This window comes from Strigops habroptila, chromosome 11 (genome assembly GCF_004027225.2).
Source record: "Strigops habroptila isolate Jane chromosome 11, bStrHab1.2.pri, whole genome shotgun sequence".
In the NCBI taxonomy this organism is placed as follows: domain Eukaryota; kingdom Metazoa; phylum Chordata; class Aves; order Psittaciformes; family Psittacidae; genus Strigops; species Strigops habroptila.
Genome location: NC_046360.1, coordinates 12047867 through 12069635, shown reverse-complemented (window position 1 = coordinate 12069635; position 21769 = coordinate 12047867). Strand labels below are relative to the sequence as shown.

The following is a 21769-nucleotide window of genomic DNA, read 5'->3' as shown; positions in this document are numbered from 1 at the left end:
AACAAATGTTAACTCATCACTTCCAAGACACTTGGCAATGACCCCATTCAAAGTCTGAGAGAAACTTGTCAGTTATATCCAAAACATCTGACTCAAAATGACTGCTTTAAGAACCTCAAGTTACCTGCACACTGCCAGGTATATACTGCACACTGAAAACTACAGTATAGTGAAAGTTCCTTACAATCCTGATACGGCACTTCAATACCAAAGGGACAATTGCACAAGGTACACCACAGATGCCTTTAAATGGGGAAAGATAGTGGCTTCTGCAAAAGCAGACCCTCAACATAAATGGAATACATGTAAGGGATTCCTGTCAGCCAGGCTGTATACATCATACAGTCAAGAATGTCTCTTTGCCATCTCTTCCAAAAATACAACAGATCCTTGTACAAAAAAATACATCAAGAAAAATATCAGCTTTCTTATCTGGTATTCAGCTTCAGTCCTTAAACACCAAAGGCACTTACCAGTAGTAGCAGACCTCTATCATAAGCAAGTTACTGTGTATTGCCAAACGCACTTGTACTGTGACCCTGTGAAAAGTGAGCTAACGGGATAAATGGGGAGGGAACCAAAGCTGTCTTGTATGTGCTGCAGAGGAAGAGCCCACGCTGGATTATCAAACAACTCTTGAAGCAGGATGATTTGTGCATCAAACACAAATTTGGTGTCACTGTAGACTGAAAGACCCTTTAAATTTAACACAATACAAACCCTGGTGAAGTGCCTTTGTCTCCAAAGGGCAGCACACAGGATAGGAAAAGCTGGGACAAAGAGAGCCACAGAGAAGGATATTTACTCAGAGTATTGCAGCAGCACAGCCAGCGTAAGAACCTCCACTCCCCCATTCCCATTCAAAATTAGCATTATGCTATCAAAAGTAGCATTATGGCTACTCAAATACACCCTGACATGTCTTCATGGTTTGGGTCTGTGCATCTGTCACTTCTGCTGGAGGACAAGAGCTAAAGGTGTCTTGTATATGCAAGAATGAACACCTCAAAAGTACAAAAGAGACAGCACAGGCGTCCCCATTCCTATCATCTCCACTGTACAGCAATCAACAAAGGACTCAGCAGCCACGTTAGGTATCAGCAAACACATTTGCTAACTTTGCTTTGTCTTGTGCCTGCAATTAAACATAACATAAGCTCATCCTCTGCCATCCCACAGCGTGACGTTAGAGCTGTCTGAGCTCAGCAGACGAGAGCCTTGCTCTGTCGTGCATCTCCACAAGGTGTCCCTCCATTCTAGGTCCTCATTTCTCCTTCCTTGCTGTGGGGCAGGGAGACCGAAGCCGTCCCAGCTGCCAGCTTTGAGCCCTTTTCATTCAGCTTTACTTTTCATAGTGCTGCTGGACCTTGCCCCTGTAGCTGCACCCATCAGCGCAGCTGAGCAAACTAGGAAGCTAGAAAATGGCACTCTCACCTCTCCTTTTTAAGGCATAACATCTATCAGAAAACTAGGAAGCTCTTGATGGTCCTCTTCTCCTAAAAGAGAGGACTTGCCATCCCATTTCACAAGTTAACAGGCAGGAAACCCTGAAAGGAAAGCGGCTGGATGGGAAAGACGTGCGTGGTGCTTCTAGCAGTGACTGTCCTTATGCTGCAAGCAGCAACGGTGAAGGAACTTGTTCCATTTTGAAAGAGAAATAGCCAGCTTTGTGCCCAGTATGCAGTAAGCATGCTACTGGAAAGTTCACACAGAGTAGCTGGTATTCAGGATGTGAAATAGCTGAATTTACAACACATTAACTGCACCATGTTAGGAAGTCCTAATGAGTATCGAGAAAAAACAATTCTCAGTGTCCATACAGGGAGTCATTTCCTATAAATAACAATTGAATGCACTTTGAAACCATGTAAAATAATTCAGAACAGGTACTTTCATGCCCAAATAAGGGCATACATGCAAAGAACTGCTCAAAAATCATCTTATTTTAATTTGATAAATTGGCATTTGTGTTTAAGTTAGTGTTTCACTTACAAATGATTTCACAACCATGTGTAGATATGCCCCAGATAGTTATTCTAACAAGTGACAAATAATTTGTGTCTCTAAAAATCCCTCACCTCAGCCTCAGATACACCAGTTCTCTGTCTCAAGCTTGCCAGTAGCCTATAGAGGCCTTTAGCCCTAAGAATTAGCCTCAAGTTGCCTCATTCTGATGACTCCCCACTCATTACACTAACCTAGTTCTCACACATTTCACAAGGCCCTGACATACCAGTAGCACCCAAAATCAGACAAAAACCCAAACCAACCAAAGAAAAACTAACAAAACCCATAAAATGACAACATGCCACACTGTTGACAGAGGAGTCAAAAAAATAAATGCAAACTCCTAAAAAACACCCCATTATGAAAGCTAAATCAGGGAGCTGCCTCCATGAGCAGCCTGCTATAGGAATCTTCTACCTCTGTGCTCCAATTTCTACCAAGGTGGTTTTACTGAAGCTTTCAGTAACTGATTTCTAAAAGCATAAAATTTTACATACTCACATGTAAAACATCTCACAATGCCTAGTTTTAAAAATAGACCAGCTTTATCACTCCTCTTTATTTGGCAAATTGAGGGTGATATTTTCCTGTCAGTGTTTACTGCCAAGATTCAGGTGTGTTCTTTGTCCCTAGTGTCTTCAGAGAAAAACTGCTAACATGGAAGAGAATTCAGCACAAGATATAGCCACATGGAATTACTGAAATAAACACAGCCACACTCCTTAACAGCAGCTTTTAGCTACACATCTACCCTAATGGAGTACTGACTTGTCTATTAGAGAAACTTTAGATAGAATAACCTTTACTAAAGTTGCTTAAACACAGAGAGGGGAAGAGGGAAGGACACGGAGCAGCACCAAGCTCTAGGCTCACCTATGGATCTTGCAATGAGAGTGCAGGTAGGCCAGCCCCTGCAAGGCACCATGGGTGATGGCAGCAATCTCCACTTCCTGAAGTGGTTTCTTGTGAACTAGAGGGGAAAAGATTAAGAAAAATCATAAGTAGGTGTGACCTTTTCCTGAGAAAGTGTTTTTAAAGAGAAGAAACCCTGCCAAGTTTGCAGCCAGGAGGGGAGCATCATCACCATACTAGTTTCCTGATGGCCATTAGTTCTGAGTCTATCACAGCTTGTGTATTTCACATTATAGGAAACCAAGGTTTTCTTCACATTCCTGCTAGGGCCAACAGTTACTGCTAATACCAGGAGGTAGTGTCTGAGAGCAGCTTGCCAATGTATTTGAAATGCTCATTTGGTGCTTTGAAAGGAAAACTTCCTGCTGGCTTTCCCCCAATAGCCAAAAACCAGAAAAATGAGGAATACCAGCTATAAAAGAGATGTCCCAAAGCACCTTCCACATATGCCTGAATATGAGCAGCATGTGTCTTGGCTGACCACATCTTAGGTACAAAAGATATGGCTCACAAAGAGCACTAGTTTTTGCACAATTTGGCTTAGATTCCCTATTCCTCTGCAGGTGCTGCTGTTCTAATTTTGAGGTCATATCAGTCTCTTGTTCTATAAACCCATCTGTAATTATTCCTGCAAACTGCAAGGCAAGGACAAAAGTGATCTCTGCAGGTTTTTGTTACGGATATTCAGAAAACAGGCAGTCTGGTTCAGTCATCTCGAAGGCACAAATTACAGGAACACAGCTATATACATTCACACCTTCATTTTACAACACATAAATGTGCATGCCAACTACACGTAGCACTGGCCTCCTGAGAAAGTCTCAGCTTACCCTCAGTATCACAAACACAGGTATTCTAGCAGCAGAATGGAGTAGTACATACAGACTGCCTCTACCATCTGCAGAACACCAGTCTGTGAGAAAACAGCCTCCCACTATACTCAGAAGGGGCACCAGCAAAAAGAAAATCAAAGACTACATAAAACTTACCCTCTAGCAAATCAGAAGCTGATCCTAAACAGTACTCCATAACCAGCTGCAAGAAAAAGCATGCTTTTAAATAATAGGGTAGACACTGCCCCCCGAACAGTTACTACCTGAGTGGCTGCCAAACAGAAGCAGCAAATAAAACCTGAAGTTGCAAGAAATGCAACAAGTGATGAACAAAATAAAATGCTCCAAACATTCCATCTTGTAAAGACATTCTTGTAAAGGTTTAGGCACTGAGAAGTTTGTGGTGAGATACTGCAGAGGATGTTCCATAACACTTGTTTAATCTGCAGGAACACAAAGGCCTGCCTCAGAGAAGGCAGGATTTATTCCCATATCCTAAATATGTATTCCCTTTAAATTCCCTGGAAGCTTCTTCAGATGAAAGGAACTACAGGCAGCATGGGATGACTACTGCTGCATGCAAAAAACACTGTGTGTGCTGAATATTTGACTGCTGTGCTGTACATTTCCTGCTCATGAAGACCTCCAAATGCCACATCACTCACCCATGCTGTATGCTCCTTCAGGTAACAGCCCTTATACTCTATGGTGTTGGGGTGCTTCAGCTGCTGTAGAAACTTGACTTCTTTGATGATATCCTGCCATTTCTAGTAAAACAGAAAGGCAAAAAGATAAAAATACATTCTCTGCTTAACCCCCTACTTACTCATACACTGCACACTGTAGTACAGTCTGAAAAGCAGCCATAAAACTATTTGACAATGTGAAGATGGTAAGAGTCAGAGCTGCAAAAGCACAACTGTACATCAGTTGTCTGGATCCCTATGGCACTCTTCCACTTCCTCTATTCTCTTCCTTCTATAATAGAGCACAAAGCCACTGACATTTGGAAGACTTCAGCATATGTGGGAGACCAAGAGGTAAGGAGGGAAAAATGAATTTAAACATCCCTTTTTGTTCTTAAGAAACACATTCTCCACTGCATGTCAACACACAACGTGACTGAACAGGGGCAATCCAAGTTCAAAGCACACCAACACAAAAATAAGAAGAGCAACTAACAAGCAACAGTTGAAGTGAGCCTGATATTCTGAATACAACGTCTATGCAATTTTAGATCATAGATCCTGAAAAGTGTTTCAAGTCAGCTGAACATTTCAGTTGGAGAGCTGTGGTTATGGCTCCAGCAGCCAGTGTGCTCTCAATGCACTCAGTAATGAAATTATTACTGACTAAACCACCATAGCAGCATTCTGAATTCCCGTTCCCTGCCTTAAACTGAACTATTTGTCAAAATCTGCATAAACTCATTTTCCTCTCCATGCTTCCTATGGAAGAGAGCAACACTCCCACATTAAAACGCTGTCCTGCTATGGTCACATGAAACATGCAGCTAATTTCAGCGTTCAGATTTACATGATGGTTTCAACAGCTTCTGCATGCAGAATTGACTTTATTCCTCTTACCTCATTCATTTGCTTTCCACTGTAGGACATTTTCTTGACTGCCACCACCTCATTCGTGTGGGAATTTGTAGCCTGGAAAAGGGAGAAAGAAATACATTGAAAGAACTTTCTTTTTCGCCCTCCCCATGGAGCGAGCTGTGACTTGGGCAAGTGCAGGCTGTTTTCTCCTGTTTTGCATCCTCGCAGGCTCCTCCACTTCAGAGACACCTTCCTGATAAGATTCACCAGACAACTATTAGGACACTTTTTCCTGACTTTACCCATCTGTCCATACCTACCGTTCCTCCCTCAGCCCTCACTGCTCTTGCTACCTCTCTATTGATACCCAAACCAAGGCCCAATATTGCACCTCCTGAGAACATGCAAAATACAGTCTTATTGGAATCGCCATAAATACAGTTTCAGATAAACCTTTGGGAAAGGGATTTCCAAAGAAACAAATAAAGTGGTGTATCAAAATCTCTAAAATCAAAATTTCAATTCAAATCAAAAATTTCATCCAAAACCCTCATACAACATTGATATTCTTAAACAGCTATTTGAATTTTCAGTTTCAAGAAGATGTTTCATTCTGGGATTTATCTCAGTTCAACGGAGCAACCTTCCTTTCACCACACCAGAGCTCAGTTTTGCAATGAATATGCCTCAGTTGTCAAAATTCTACTTTTCTACAGCCTGGATGATACAGGGATGGTGACAGGGGGCTGAAAAGCCAGTTTTAGAATGCGCTCTACTTGCTTGGACTGGCACTGCCCTCATTTCTGCACGTTAGGGACAGAAAACTTGAAGGTTTTAGTCTTAAAAGAGCTGCTGAAAACCCTGTTCCCCCAACCAGTCACCATACCAGGGACAAAAAATTAGTGACAGTTAAAAGCTTAGAATACAACAGGAGCTAAATATGGTAAATCCTTCTTGTAACTGCTTGAGAGGATGAGTACTACACTTTCAAGTAACATCTTAATGGAAGACACGATATATACAGTGACTTCAAAGAAAAATGATGTTGGATGAAGCAACAGAGCCCAGGAATTACTAGAAGGTGTTAACACACTTACTCTTGCCAGCACACACTCCTCCTCACATGAGTTAGAGAAAGCTGAAAACAAGTAACTTTTGGATAAGGCAAAACCCTTCCCAACCACTCACCGTCTTGATTCAGCACCTAAAAGAACAGGAGTATTTTACTCAAATAGATGAATTCATGCTGGTATTCCAAAGGAATTTCCAAGTATTTCTGGCTGTTACATGTTCTCATAGGTGTGGGTGAAGTTCCTGCTGCACCAAGCGCTTGGGATCCTCTTGGCTGAAATAACTCAAAGGGCTGTACAAGCACACTTGACAGAACTATCCACCTGTTGAAGTGCTTCTGGCCATACTTGTAGATCTTTAATGAAAAGCTTGGCAGAAAACAAGCATATTTTGCTTGCAAAACCTCCTTTTCACTGCCCTCATCTGCTTTATCACTCTTCTGTATTCCTAACATGGATTTAACTAAGTTGGTTTTGAGGAAAACTCTTGTTCTCAAGTCAAATCTGAAAATAACTTAGTTGATTTCAAGTCAAGTCAGCATCAGCTTTAAAACTTGGTGAGGAGTGATGTATTCTTTTCTTAGCTCTCTGCTATGTGAGGTATTTCTTTCAAGCAAGAAAGGCAGCTTCAAATTATCTTGCCAAGCCTTGGCAATAGTACACAGGAAAACAAAACAGCTTGCAAAAACGGAGCTTACACTGAAGTTTATACTGCAATAATCATATTAATCCACAGTAACAGTGACAAGATACACATCTATGTATCTGCTGTTCGTAGTAGTGTCAGTACCAATTTAAAGAGAAAAGGCAACAAGATGCAGCAACAGCATAATAATCCCTGCCCTGCCTCTTTGTATGCATCTGATGTCTCTGTTCCCCATTCTTCCGGATGATTTAAAGAGCCCTGTTCCTTCAAAGGGGCTTTTTTTAACCTGTTTTCCTCTTTTGATTCCAAGCACATAGGATCCCTGTAATCTTGCCATGATGATCAGAGATCGTATTCTCAGCCCTTGCCTTACTCCAAGATGTGTAAGAATCAAGATGTAGGACAGGCTACGAAAGCTATTTAAAAGGAAGAAAACCAAACCAAAAATGGACAGCATCCCTGTGTGCCAGGGAACAGCTCTGGCCTGACCCATAGAAAGCAGGGTAGAGCTTAGAGACCTTCCTCAGGTGAATGGATGGATCCTGGGATAAGACACTAAAGAACAATTTACTGGATGCCACGTGCTTCCTGTAACAGGAAAGAAAGCTTAAGTTTCAAACAGTGGCGAAGAGGTGTGGATGTGTCATAGGAAAGTGGTGATGCATCTAATTGCTGTGTTACTGTAGTAAGATTACTACAGGCGTGACTGCAATGACCATCAGGCTTGGAGGATGCAGTGCTGCTAGGGTACTGCAGGAAGCTGCAGTCTGGCTAAACACTCCAAGGTGTTCAAGGCATGGACCAGCTAAAGAAAGTATCCAGGGAAAGGAGGAAGAGGAGAACTGGGGAATCACAAGTATTCTACCTAACCATAGCGGCTTCTCAGTTGTAAGCTGTTGGTAGGCTGGACCTTTGAAACACCTCGTGCTCTTCCCCTGGAAGCATGAGGAACTTCTGAACACCAAAGCTGAATGATGAAGGTGGCACCTTCATTACTTCACCTTTACCCTAAAGCATACTGTTTGGTTTTGGAAAACACTGAGTAGTGTCTCCCTACTCCATCTAAAAACCTGCTTGCTCCTCTCATGGAGTGGATCAACATGTATTGCAAGTTTTACAGCCCCATCCTCTTACACACATAGTACATTTAACATTATACTTTCACTAACCTGTCACTCCAGCCTCTGTTGGGACAGTGCCTGTCGCACTGTCATCAATCCCCAGAGCAGAACACACACTCCCTCCTCCCTGTTTATAATCATTACTACCAGATTACATATTAAGGAATTCTATAGTTATCCCTCAAAACACACGTGCACTGCTTTCTTCTTTTCCACAAAGGAGGTCAAGAACTATACTTACAAAGTAAACGGCTCCAAAACTTCCATGTCCAATTTCATGTAAACCCACAAATATTTCTTCAGGATCATCTTTGTAGAAGAGGTCAGCTATTTCTGGGTCCTTTGGCACCCCTTTGCGCATGTTGAACGGGATCACAAACTAGTTTGTGCTTTCAATTCCCAACCAGTTTCTTCCTTCATCGACAAAGTAGTTTGTAGACAGCATTCAGCACCTAGGGAAAAAGTTCATCTGTAATCTGTTTCCTTTAGGCATGTTTCTGTTCTCATTTCTCTGACAGCAAAATCAAAGGAAACACTTTCAAGAGCAATAGAATTCACTATCGTTTCCTTCAGCTGGTTCTTTTTAATTATTAGTCCAATTTAGATAGAGAGATTAAAATGCATTCAGAGTACAACAGCTCTCTATCTCATACAGGAAGCAAGTACTGCAGTTACACGAAAGTCCACTTGAAGACAAGAGTCCTGTTGCCATGCAAAACATCCTGTGACATGAGTTTGTTATTCTTCATGCTGGTCTCCTAATGTGTCAGTTCTTAGACTATCACCATTGTTCCTCCTACTTTTCTCTGCTGTTTGCTTTGTTTCTCTACTCCCACTTGCCAGCTGGTGCTAGCTGAAGAGTTAGCTTCTGTTCCACAGGAACACTTCACAGTCATTTGATTTTCATTTATTCAGAGCTATAAGACAGTGTGACTGGATTGGGATGGCTCCCAGGTCACAGCATTGCTTCTGACAGATCCTAGACTCACATAAGGCAGATCTTTACCTCCTCGATAGCTTTCTTTAGCATAAGCATATAACTAGACAGCACAGAGCTGCATCTAAATGAAGGTTTTCAATATTCAGTCCCAAAATTTTATTTATGTGGGGCAAAAGAAACAAAAAAAGAAGCATCAAGAAGTTTCTAACATCCTGAAAGATCTGCATTGGTTCATTAGACACTGGTGTGCACAGCAGCTACAGAAGTCTCTACCCATGTGCTTTTGACTTTTGAAACCCAGCAGCTTATCTGCAGGTGAGTCAACTGGAGCAGTTTCGAACAATGGTCTGGAGTAAGTGTCAAAACTACTTCTAGAGAAGTACTTCAGCACCTCACTTAGAGACCTCACCTTCTCTGGGCATACAAGAAATGACTGCTGAAAACACACACTGAAATGTTCAGCTTACCTCATGCTCTAAAGCAGGGTAACACTTCAAGAGACACCAGCTGAAATTTAACAATCATAAAACTAAAACACACATAAAAGGCTTTAAAAGGTTTCAGACTGCAAGTGCCATTCAGATGGCACAGTAAAATCAGGGCAGAGTTTTGGCCTGGTGCTGAGACAGTCTCCTTAGCTCAGGATAAGCACCAAGCGCAACCAGCTGTGGTTCTCTGGAGGTGCACAGTGCTCTGCTGCAGCATACCTGGGTACCTGCAGCACGAAGCATGCTCTGTGGCTCAGATTCCTCTCAGCAGCATCGTCCCATGCTCTCTCCTGTCCCTCCAGACTCTCTGCACTCTTTTATTCTGCAAAGGAAAACAAGTACCAGAGTTTAGAAAAAGTAGTAAGTTTTACATCTTGTTCTACTATACAAAAATACTACAGCTAGAAAAGACCACCTATCAAGGTACCACTTGAAAGCAGAGTTAAAAGGAGTACTGGCTGTGAACGGTGTCTTTTCAGGTGAAGCACACACTCCCAGTGTTCTGTAGCCCTTGGACTACATATCATTATATGATAGGAAACCAGTAAGAGAGGTTAAATGCCAAAGTTCTTTGACTTTTATACTCTTACACTTGCTGGGGCACAGGAGGAGCAGGAAAGTTTGCTCTCAGACTATACTTTTAGACTGTCTGTCAAAAGGACAAACCTCACAAAGCTGAGTCTATTCGCTCAGCGTGTTGTACCTGAGGACATACAAAACAGGACACAAGGCACAGGATTGGTTCTCAAACATTGTTGGGTTGAACCAGGGAGAGAATGAGCAATGAAAAAGATGAAAAAGGAGGTTAATGTTAGCTCCATCAGCTGAAATCAGGTCTAGATTGCTCACAGCTAAAGATGCAACTCACTGCGCTCACTCATTCCTACTGGTGTGAGCAAGAGACCCCCAGCAGCCAGAGCTGTCCTCTCATTGAAGTCAAACAGAGTTGAGATAAGCCTGCCCCCAGAGAAAAGGGCATTTAGTTATCATGTAGGCACACCCACAGTAGAAATGCTTCCAAGGAAAGTACACTGCAATAGTAATACTGCCAAAACCCTGAATTAAGACACACCTGAATTAAGGACAAACACGTTAACTCATCTCATTTATTAGGAAAATAATATATGAGCAGAAGCCCTCCTGCTAGTAGGCGGCATTACCAAAACCTGGTATTTCTGTCTACTGTTCTCCACATAGGACAACACCACTGAGCTGTTCAGAAGCTATTTGAAGAGCTCCAGAAAAAAGCTCTACAATGTTTAGCTTAAAACCCCATCTCAATTCCTAATAAAAGCCAGATGAATGACATGATTATTCATCCTTGGCTGATTGGCCTCACCCAAAGGTGCTATATTTACTCCATGCCTGCAGCCAGGGGCAAAGAATGCAGCAGTTCAGGTCTGGCATTCTGCAGGTGAGTGAAAAACCCATTTGGCTTTGGAACAATAAAAACAAACTGATGAAGAAAACAATTTATCCATCTTCAGTCAAATGAACTTCTCTGCCTTAAACAAAGTCTGGGCAGCTCTAATGTTCCAGGATAAATTAGTATTTTAAATGGAAAACTAAGTGTCAATACTTAAAAGCTATGCCCCTAGTAAGAACGTCATTCTCCAGCTAGGACAGACATATATAGTGAGGCCATATGATAAGAAAATCTCAGCATGGCTATTATTTCCCAGTAATGGTTATCAGGAAAACATAGGATGGAAAGTAGCAAAAGTAACTTGAGTCCTGTTGATGTGGACATGATCACCAACCCCTCCACATGATCCCATAGTGTCTGCAGTGCCTCCTGGTACCAACACTGGGAATCCTTTGCTCAACCACATCACAGCGTGAAACATCCCACCCCTTTGAGGCACGCTGGCAAGGTCACAAGTTCTTAACATTGCAACTCTCTTCTAGGTATTTGAAGGCTGAAATAAAGATGTTTAAAGATGCTGCGAGGGCTGGAGCTGCTCTGCTCAGAGCCAGGCTGAGAGAGCTGGGCTGGGTCAGCCTGGAGAAGAGAAGGCTCCTGAAGGGGAGACCTTAGAGCAGCTCCAGTGCCTAAAGGGGCTCCAGGAAACCTGGAGAGGGGCTTTGGACAAGGGCCTGTAGGGACAGGCCAAGGGGAATGGCTTTAACCTGCCAGAGGGGAGATTGAGATGAGCTCTGGGGCAGAAGCTCTTCCCTGTGAGGGTGCTGAGGCCCTGGCACAGGGTGCCCAGAGAAGCTGTGGCTGCCCCATCCCTGGCAGTGTTCAAGGCCAGGTTGGACACAGGGGCTTGGAGCAACCTGCTCTAGTGGAAGGTGTCCCTGCCCGTGGCTGGGGGTTGGAACTGGGTGAGCTTTGAGGTCCCTTCAACCCAAACCAGGCTGGGATTCTATGACAACGGCAGAGCATTACAGGAGTTGAATGCTATTACCAGAAAAACACCTCAAGTTCAAGGTATGATCAATTTAAGCCAGTTCTTTCAGTCACCAAAACACTGAATTAAGACATCAAGAAACAATTTCTACCAGAAGCCTGATTTCGACACTTCATCCTTCAAAAAGCACCTAAAGCAGCATTTGAGGGTCTGCATGTTCTCCAGTGAGAACAGCATTAATCACACTACTGGTGACCTATGGAAGTGACGAGTGACTCAATGTTTGCAGAGTTGTGAGATCAGCATTTTGTTCAGGCAATGCCATCTGGAGATGCCCCAAACTGCTCACCTCGAGATAAAAGCTCTCAATCCACAATTACCCATGAGAAATCCCTGTCTTGGAGGAAAAAGTGCTTGTGCCCCATTTCTGAGATACTGAAAGAGGAAAACCAAGATGAATTCTTGAGAGGAAATTCAGCAGCAAGAAATGATACTAAGAAGAATATTTAAAAGGTTCTCTAACGAAGATTAAAGAACATATTGTGAAAACCAGAAAGCAAATAGTTTTCTAAAGGCCTACAACTATACCAGCTGTAATTGGGAAAACATTGCCATGTTGGACACATCTATATGGTAACACCTCAGCTTCCCAGTAATGTCACAGGCAGAGGAAAGCAAAATCCCTGCTTACTTTAAAATCCAGTTCTTTATGGGAAATGCACCAGGGAACGTGTGATCTGCCCAACACAGAAGTGCCCAAAGCAAGAGTGAAATGCTGCATTGAACACTCCCTGCGCAAGATGATTATGTTCTTAAATCAACACAGCAATTCTGCTGGGAGCAGTTTGCTGCACTACTCCCTCCTCTCCCACCTTCTAAACACAGCAGCTTGGAAGCACAATCCAGCCAAAGTGAAGCCCTCTTGATGGAGCGTGTTGTTCTTGCCATGGTTCTGGCCCATTGCCATTGTCTCAGTGTTTTAAAGATTCTCTACTCTTCATTTACTCTAAATAGCACAATAACGGGATGCTTTTAGTGGCTGGGGCAAGAGGACAGCAGGTGTCATCATGGGAGTTTCACCAGAAAATGAAGGTAGAGAGTATGGAACAGTCATTCTTGGATGCAGGTAGCAGCATGGGATGAGGAATGACACACTAGAGACGTGTCCTGAGGACTACTCATAGACTGAGCCCTGGATAATGCTGTAACAAGTCTCACTGCTACAGCAAACAAGTGTTTTTCCAACAGTTGACAGAAAAGCAAAGTCTCCTCACTCACAAGCAACCCTCACATTTATAAACAATGAATTACTGCTTTTCCTACATAGCTTTGTATAAAAATTCTCCTCCTACCAATTAGGACCTCTAGGTGCTGTATTAATAACAACAAAAAAGACCTTGACCTGAATATAAAGGAAGTAGCAAAACATAACTGGAAGTGCCCGTAAGAGCAGCTGAACTACTCACATTTCCAAATATCCCATGGACCTAAAGCCACATCTGTGAATAAGAAGGTAGTTATACATGAGGAGAAGGTAATAATACTTGAGGACTCCAATTCTGCAGCTGCTAATGAGATGTCTTCACAGAGCATGGTATCAGAAGAGTCAAGATATTTACTTCTTTCTTTATCAAGTTCACTAAACACCCAGGAACCTGCCCCACATCTGTAGCCCACAGCACATTCAATACACAGGCTAAGGCTTTCAAATGCAGGCTGAGAACATTGGGCTGTTCAGCCTGGGGAAGAGAAGCTGCGTGGAGACCTCAGAGCAGCTTCCAGTGTCTGAAGGGGGCTACAAGGATGCTGGAGAGAGACTCTTCGTCAGGAACTGCCGTGATAGGACAAGGGGTAACGGGTTCAAACTGAAACAGGGGAAGTTTAGGTTAGATATAAGGAAGAAGTTCTTTACTGTGAAGGTGGTGAGGCACTGGAATGGGTTGCCCAAGGAAGCTGTGAATGCTCCATCCCTGGCAGTGTTCAAGGCCAGGTTGAACAGAGCCTTGGGCAACATGGTTTAGTGTGAGGTGTCCCTGCCCATGGCAGGGGGTTGGAACTGGATGATCTTCAGGTCCTTTCCAACCCAAACCATTCTATGATTCTACACATGGCACAGTTTCCATTCCCTACAAGCATTTCCATTTCCCTCCCATGAAGTTCAAGTGTATGTAAAACACAGCTTAACTTGTGTCTCACAGCACTATAGGCCTGTTTCAAATGCCTACAGAAATACACAAAATCCATTTTAGCTCCTGACAGCACCAGGGGACTTCCCAAAACAAGGACAAAAGTTTTCCACTTCAAGCAGAAAACCAAACTACAGGAAGCAGGGTGGAACAGCAGCAGATTCCACTCACAGGAGGAGCAACACGAATCACACATTCCTTTTTAGATTAATATTTTGGGGAAATAATTTTACACCAAACCTCTTTTTTCCAAGCATGACAAACACACAGAATCCCCTTTCTTCATTTCAGTCTCTACAAAGAAGTCTGGAAGACAACATTAAGAAGGAAATAATCACATCAATTCAGCTGATAAAAGCTGTCCCAAATAAGAAACCATTTGAGCTCCAAGCAGGCACGTGCTCAAGTTCCACTGCAGTCCTCACAGAGGAGCTTATATTCTTTTCTTTGATTTGGGGTATGTGTGCATGTGTTTTTAAGCAGCAGGAGCTTTTCCCCTTCCTTTAACAGCCACATCTGGCCAGCTGACACGGCTATACACGACCCCTCCATCCAGTACTTCTGCAGCTAGATCCCCCCCATGCAGCCCACAGTCCATCACTGTGGTACTCTGGCTTTTGGAGACAGACTCTTAAACCTCTCTATTTTAAGCGTCTCAGTGTTGTTTCTTTGACTGCTAAGAATTACTTTTCCAGCTACCACTATGTAGCAAAGCACCATACATGTTTTTTCCTAGTATATTAGCACTTAGTTTACTTTAATGCTTAAAACAGTCAGATACACATATCTGGTATATTAATTCCAGCTCCATACAAGTTAGCTGACAGTGGATGGTACGACAGCCTTTGCATGCTCAAATTAATCACTGATTCCAAGATACTCACAAAAGGTTTCACTTTGGTCTGGAAGCAGCAAGTCCTCTCACATCCTTTCTGCAGTTTTTAAGAAGCAAAATGATCCAATTTGTACGTAACAGAAAGGGAAGGTGACCTTTAGCAGCAAAGAAAATGGGGTTTGAGCATTTGGAAGCGCTCTGCAGAAATCAGGATTGTTCTCCCCAAGGGCACACAGTGGGGGGAGCAGGTTCAGGAATCAGGACACAGTCTGCTAGGAAAGCTGGAACATAAGCACAAGAGGTGCCCAAATACATGGTTAGGAGCTGAGGCTCACCTGCTAGTTCCTCAAACTTTACTTTTTCTGCTCTGCTTTTCAAACAAGTAACTTCCCAGAACGTCCAAGTCAATTCCACACTCCATTTTTATTAACATTTGTGTAATATTTAATGGGTAATGGGTTTAAATTTAAACAGGGGAAGTTCAGGTTAGATATAAGGAAGTTCTTTACTGTGAGGGTGGTGAGGCACTGGCACAGGTTGCCCAGAGAAGTGGTAAATGCTCCATCCCTGGCAGTGTTCAAGGCCAGGTTGGACAGAGCTTTGGGCAGCATGGTCTAGGGTGAGGTGTCCCTGCTCATGGTAGAGGGGTTGGAACTGGATGATCTTAAGGTCCTTTCCAACCCAAACCAGTCTGTGATTCCATGATACTTGGATGCAATCACAGCTCTTCGCTACCTATAACTTCTAAAAAGAACTGCAAGAATTTCTCTGTGCCAAGTCCTCAGCTCCACATTCCATTTGGAGTATCATCCTGACACAGACGTACTTTGACTCAGTGCTCTCCAGCACCAGGTCATGGAGAGTTAACAAATGAGATTACTCATGCTAATAAAAACCCCTGAATCAGAACTTTACTGACTAAGGTGATCCCTGTGGACAGTGCCCCTGGGATATGAAATTAACTTAATAACTTCCAGGTCTTACTGTAAACACATACCTTCCTTGAAGCAACTTTTTTTCCTCATTAAAAGCAGTAGTTTTAAAGGAAATGTTCCATCTATAACTCCTCTATGACTAGTATTTAAGTCTCATATGTAATAAGAAGACCATAAACTTATTCAAAAACTAAAAACATAAAACCACTGGGCTTAAAGTCAAGAAACAATTTGTTTTAGTCATCGGGAACGTTCCTACAAGTATGAAGTCAAGCAACGTGCCAGGTTTCTGAAGGAGTCAGTAGTACCAGCTGCATGCACTGGCAAAGACACACCAGCACCTGCAAGCTCAGGGATGTCAGAAGACATGGCAGAATGCAAATGCATCGAAACCCTCTATACACTTTCTCCTTGCTCTCCAAAAAGACCTTATGGCTGATGTATTAAGCTCCAGTAACTGCAGAATGATGCTCAGGCACTGAAGAGAGGAACTAGTGGCACTTATAGCACTGATCTACCTTCGCCTGCAGCCAGATAATTACAATTAAAAAGAATTAGTTTATGTTCTTGTTTATGAACATCCTATAGGAAAGTGTAATATACTTCCTAAAAGCAGCATTACTCCAAATTGTGCTGTGGAGATACCCTGGGAGCTAAACACCACATGCAGGAATCCAGCGACCACAGGACAAACGCACGCAGCAGCCTGTGCCATGAAGAGCTGCAACCATTGATCCCCCAAATCCCGACACCATGCTTCTGTCCCAGCAGGTTTATGTCCTTTCTGGACATAAGCTGCATCACACGTTAGCAGCTAACGGAGGTAACACTTATCCTGAGAGCAACAGCCTCTTCCCAACCTGCTGCTCCAAGGCAAAGTGCCATCTTTACTCAGCACCTCATCCAAAGCTCACAACTCAATGAGCATTTCCATAACGACCAGCACTGTTGGTCCTACTGCAATTTGCATCGTGCTACTCCATGGAATGTTTAAGCCTGTGAAATAGCAATGCTTAATTTCAGTGTTGCTTTTTACATTTTCGTCCAATGGTTCTTTAAAAAAGCAGGAAAAGAACAAGGAGACATATATCTGTGATGCTTCTGATACAGTCATTTAGGTTAATACAAGCATAAACCTTAATCTCGCACCTACTTCTGAGCCCTGTGTAGCCCTTCTGAAGTATTAAACCCAGCTTAAAAAGGGTAATATTTCCCTATAGAACCACCCCTTCAGACCCATAAACCTCTCTGAAGGCAGGTAAAGAAACCTGACAACCAAAGTGGTCTTCCCCAGTAACATGCTCCTACAGACCATGTTGTGCCAGTGGAGCCTTTTTCCCCCTGGATGAACAAAAACCACCTAATTACTAAGGGCTTTATACAACTCCAGTATTTTCATTACCTATGAAGCAGAGATACTGATAACATTACCTGCTATGTTCACAGTATAGGAACAGCACAAACAGAAGGAAATGTGGTATCAGACAGTATTCCAATTCAAAATTCCTGTGCCTTTTTAGACAGGTTCCCCAACAGAGCTTCAAAACTACTGCCAGGAACAGCCCTGCTTTGCTATTGTCCATAAATCAGAAGTTGAGGGGTTGGGTTGGTTTTTCTCTTCAAGGAACCTAGGAACATCTGTAACAAAGTCAGTATCAGGCAGCAGTTCCCTAATACCCACAGAACTCAAAATCCAGCACATCACTTTCATGCCAAAATGATGAGGAAACTATGAATGAGTTAAAGCCTCAGGTGATGAGCACAATTGGAAGAGTCCAAAATAGCAAAGAAACTGATACCTCCCAAATGTTGTCTGCAGGTGGCATTTTAAGAATGAACTAAAATAAAAGGTATGATGGCATCTCTTAGTACCTGGACATGTGTCTTACAGGCAACAGGCAAGAACTTTACCTTCTCTCTTTGTGAAATGTGTCTAAAAGTAGCTACCCAAGATCAGGAGGTAAAGCCTGGGCTTTATTTAAGAAGTCAAAGAGCATCATTTTCACAATAGGTATGTAATGAAAAGGCAAACCCTCACAGCAAGAGACACTGCGTGATGCTTCCCAATACATTTCCAGTTAAATTTTAAACTGTTTAATGAAAATATGTATGCCCTTTTTTTGTTTAAGGATAAATCAACACTGTTGGACAGAGCCTTGGGCGACATGGTCTAGTGTGAGGTGTCCCTGCCCACGGCAGCGGGTTGGAACTGGATGATCTTAAGGTCCTTTCCAACCCAAACCATTCTATGATTCCATGATTCTATTACATTTCTTAGACCCTCATAAAATCTAGACTATTATTATGGTTTTTCAGGTGTGACAAGTTTCAAAACTTTAAGTCATGAAATCAATGTTGTGTAATTAAAAACAATGAAAGAACACCACTTGTCTTGCTCTGAACAACAACATTTCATAGTATTTCATCATGGCACACTTGAAATAATTCAGCAGTGCATCTGGAAGGGAGGAAAGAGACATGAATAATTTCAAAGCCTAATGTACATAAGCCCAAAGAGCATGATACCAAGAAACAGAAACTTCATCAGCTCCTCTCATCAAAACATCTCTAAAACATCACATCTGGGTCATGACATTGAGGAAATTGCCTCCCTGTTTGCATCAGATTTTTTCTGGAGGGTTTTTATCAGGCTCTTCATCACATTGCTGAAGAGACAGTGAACTCCAGACAATTAGAAATTCATGAGTATTATGCTGTGAGCTACTCAGAGGCAAAAATAAGTCATCGCATTTGTTTATGAAAGCCTGAAGAGACACCAGCACACTCAGAGTTTCCTACCTAGTAATGTAATGGCTCCCAAAAAGCTGTATCCATTTTGTGGTCTAAAGCTATTCTTAGGTATCTCTAAAGAGTTTATTTTTTGACCATCACATAATCACATTTCAATAGTAAACATGTAATGTTGCTGCAGCATGTCTCCATCTCCATTTCAAGCTCAGTTTTTCTGAAACACAGGAAGTGACTGTTCCAGTAGCTCTGAACACACAAAAGGAAAGCGAAGAATTGCTGTAATTCTATAATTCTATTTAATTCTAATTCTATAATTTAGCTATCCTTAGCTTAGATGGCACGATTTTGATTTGTTCCTTAGAGCACATCAAAAACTGCAGGAAAGAGATTTAACTAATTCAGGTTAATATATAACTTTGCTACTTTGTGCTACCCAAGGAATAGGTGTGTTTCAGTGCAGGGACATCTAGATATGAAAAGCCTGTGATTCCATTTGGGGCAAGAAACAATTTCATTGTGCAAGTGCAAGACAATGAGTAAGATCCTCTATGTCCCAATGTCCTAGTGTAGCTACATAGCTTCTGTCATAATGCCAGAACTTCTTCCTTATATCCAACCTGAACTTCCCCTGTTTCAGTTTGAACCCATCACCCCTTGTCCTATCGCTACAGTCCCTGACAGAGTCCTTCTCCAGCATCCTTGTAGCCCCCTTCAGACACGGGAAGCTGCTCTGAGGTCTCCATGCAGCTTCTCTTCTCCAGGCTGAACAGCCCCAGCTTTCTCAGCCTGTCTTTGTACAGGAGGTGCTCCAGCCCCTGATCATCCTCGTGGCCTCCTCTGGACAATAAAAGACAAGAGAAGTGGCCAAAAAGGTCCTCAGCAAAAAGTAAGGGAACAGATGCAAACAGGGGTCAGAGTACCTCTCACCAGAAACCAAATTGTGATTTTAATCATTTCCTTCTGCTTGAAGAGACAGCGGAAGCCAAGTGGGATGCATGTTCTTCATGACTCTAAGAAAATCCATGCATCTTCATTATGAGCTTACTATTAAAAACCCCAGCCTCTTCATTTCTAAAGAGTTGAACAGTGCAGCACGTGTTTGCTCTCTCCATTGACAGGGTTTACAGAGAAACGCTTCTGAACCCCCACCTCACACTGCTGCTGGTTTCAGAAGCCACAGCACTCCACTGGATTGCCCCCATGAAGTCCAGTCTTCACCAGGTTACACTTCCCCCCTTTCATTGCCCCATGAATCTCTCCCTACCACACACTTGTTACAGAGCTCCTTCCTTCCTGCCCCTTTGTGCCAGCCAGAGATAACACTTTGGGAAATGGCCTTTTTGACTCCTTGGGCTTATCATTTTAGCTTGGTCCACCCTCAGTGACAGCGACTCCAGCACATCGAGCTCTCTTCCTGACCTATTTACAGGCACAACTGCAACCATTGCCATACACAACAGCAATGTTTTCTACACATGTCATTAAAAACATCCACTTTCAGGTGTTCCAAGTGTGCTTCAAGAGCAGAATTAAACATGAAAAATCCACAAAAATTCAATTTCATGTGGGAATACTGTTATTAAAAGACAAATTTAATCCAGCACATAGCAGCCAAGAAAGAAGCAATCGTTAATATTATAAGAGTTACCCACTGGCTGTCTAAGTTGATTGTTTTATAGCATATATATTTTTTATGGCTAGGAAAAGACACACAGAAGTGAAATATGGATGTCTAATGTCCAAAGCATCCTTATTATCAACTTATGTACAAGAAGAGAATGATTATCCTGTATGGAAAGAGCACTGGATAGCTGAAAATCCAGGAAGAAGAAAAGGCAGCGTGCTGCTCTTATTCAACACCCAGAGAGAATGGAGAGTTTGCTCTATCGGCCATCAAATGTGCTTCTGAGATAGCTCTTTTGTGGATACCTCTTCCTCAGGATCATTTTGAAGGATCATCATGCCCCATCCCTGGCAGTGTTCAAGGCCAGGTTGGACACAGGGGCTTGGAGCAACCTGCTCTAGTGGAAGGTGTCCCTGCCCGTGGCAGGGGGCTGGAACTGGAGGAGCTTTAAGGTCCCTTCAACCCAACCCATGCTCTGGTGCTATGATTTTAACATCCTCATGACAATGACAGCAATTACTGACACACAGCAGTTATCATAGAATCATGAAAGTACCAAATACATTTTTATCTGCCATAACCCAGTAAATGATCCATAAACAGCACCATGCACCATAAGAGCATCCAGCTTTACACTACTAAAATGGTCCAACAGCCTGTTTTACACCCATAGGCATTGAATTTCCCAGGCTCAGGGAAGCTGGCAGTTGCTTGGTGCATGATGCGGGGATAAACCACCTTACATCTCTTAAAGATAACATAAAATAAAACCAAGTAAGTGTATGAAATGCATAAATCCATGCAGCCTTTCCAAGGTATTCATTTCCACAGTACCTCAACATGACAAGCAGGAGTGATTTACTCAGCCCTGAGTACCCTCAGCACCAGGCAAATGCTGCTGAAGTAACTCAGAACATCTCGAGCAGGGTTTCAGTCACTGAGGCCTTCAAGAAATGTGGCAATTTTTGGCCACTCATTTATCAAAATATAATTAAGTCAATCCCTCATCCTGAAGCCTTCTCACACTTCATTTCCTCTCCAGGAGGAGGTTCCTGGGTGGTTATTGATGACTTTGGCAGCTCAGTCCTGGAGTGCTGCAGTCACCCCTTCAGGGGACAACTGTATTTTCCTATAATTAATATACTCTTACCACCTTTTCCTCACTCCTTGTACTTGACAAGTAAGCTGAGAAACTAATTGCATTGCTAATAGGCTGCTAGTGTATAAGACATCAGGGTCCATGAATTGTCTCAAAGACAACCCTGAAGCTGGAAATCCTCTATTCTCTAACTTGCAGAGCAGCCTGTTGAGACAGAAAGAAAACCTGCAGTGAATGATGCCAGTTTTCAGCCAGGGATATAACCAGGAATGATGAACACTGGGAGAGAATAATGGAGATCACACAAAAAGCAACCTCCCAAAAGCTCAGTATACTGTCAAGCATACCAATTACAAGTTCCAGAGTAAAACTGATGAACTGAAGCAACTATTTTGCTTTAGCAGATAAAAAACATCCTGAGTTC

At 42.6% G+C, this 21769-nt stretch overlaps 1 protein-coding gene across 7 annotated transcripts in view; it reads right to left on the bottom strand.

The window, feature by feature from the left end:
- Nucleotides 1–21769, bottom strand: part of TAOK3 (TAO kinase 3) — an 87723-nt gene that overhangs the window by 38438 nt on the left and 27516 nt on the right. For 6 of the 7 annotated variants that reach the window (XM_030501464.1, XM_030501469.1, XM_030501468.1 and 3 more), the window contains exons 2-7: nucleotides 9781–9883; nucleotides 8375–8585; nucleotides 5339–5410; nucleotides 4418–4519; nucleotides 3909–3954; nucleotides 2881–2977 (exon numbers count right to left, since the gene is read on the bottom strand). In XM_030501464.1, the coding sequence (XP_030357324.1) occupies nucleotides 2881–2977; nucleotides 3909–3954; nucleotides 4418–4519; nucleotides 5339–5410; nucleotides 8375–8494 (437 nt within the window). In that variant the 5' untranslated portion in view covers nucleotides 8495–8585; nucleotides 9781–9883. Of the gene's footprint in view, nucleotides 1–2880; nucleotides 2978–3908; nucleotides 3955–4417; nucleotides 4520–5338; nucleotides 5411–8374; nucleotides 8586–9780; nucleotides 9884–21769 lie in introns of those variants that run through there. The other variant, XM_030501470.1, reaches the window with a different exon arrangement.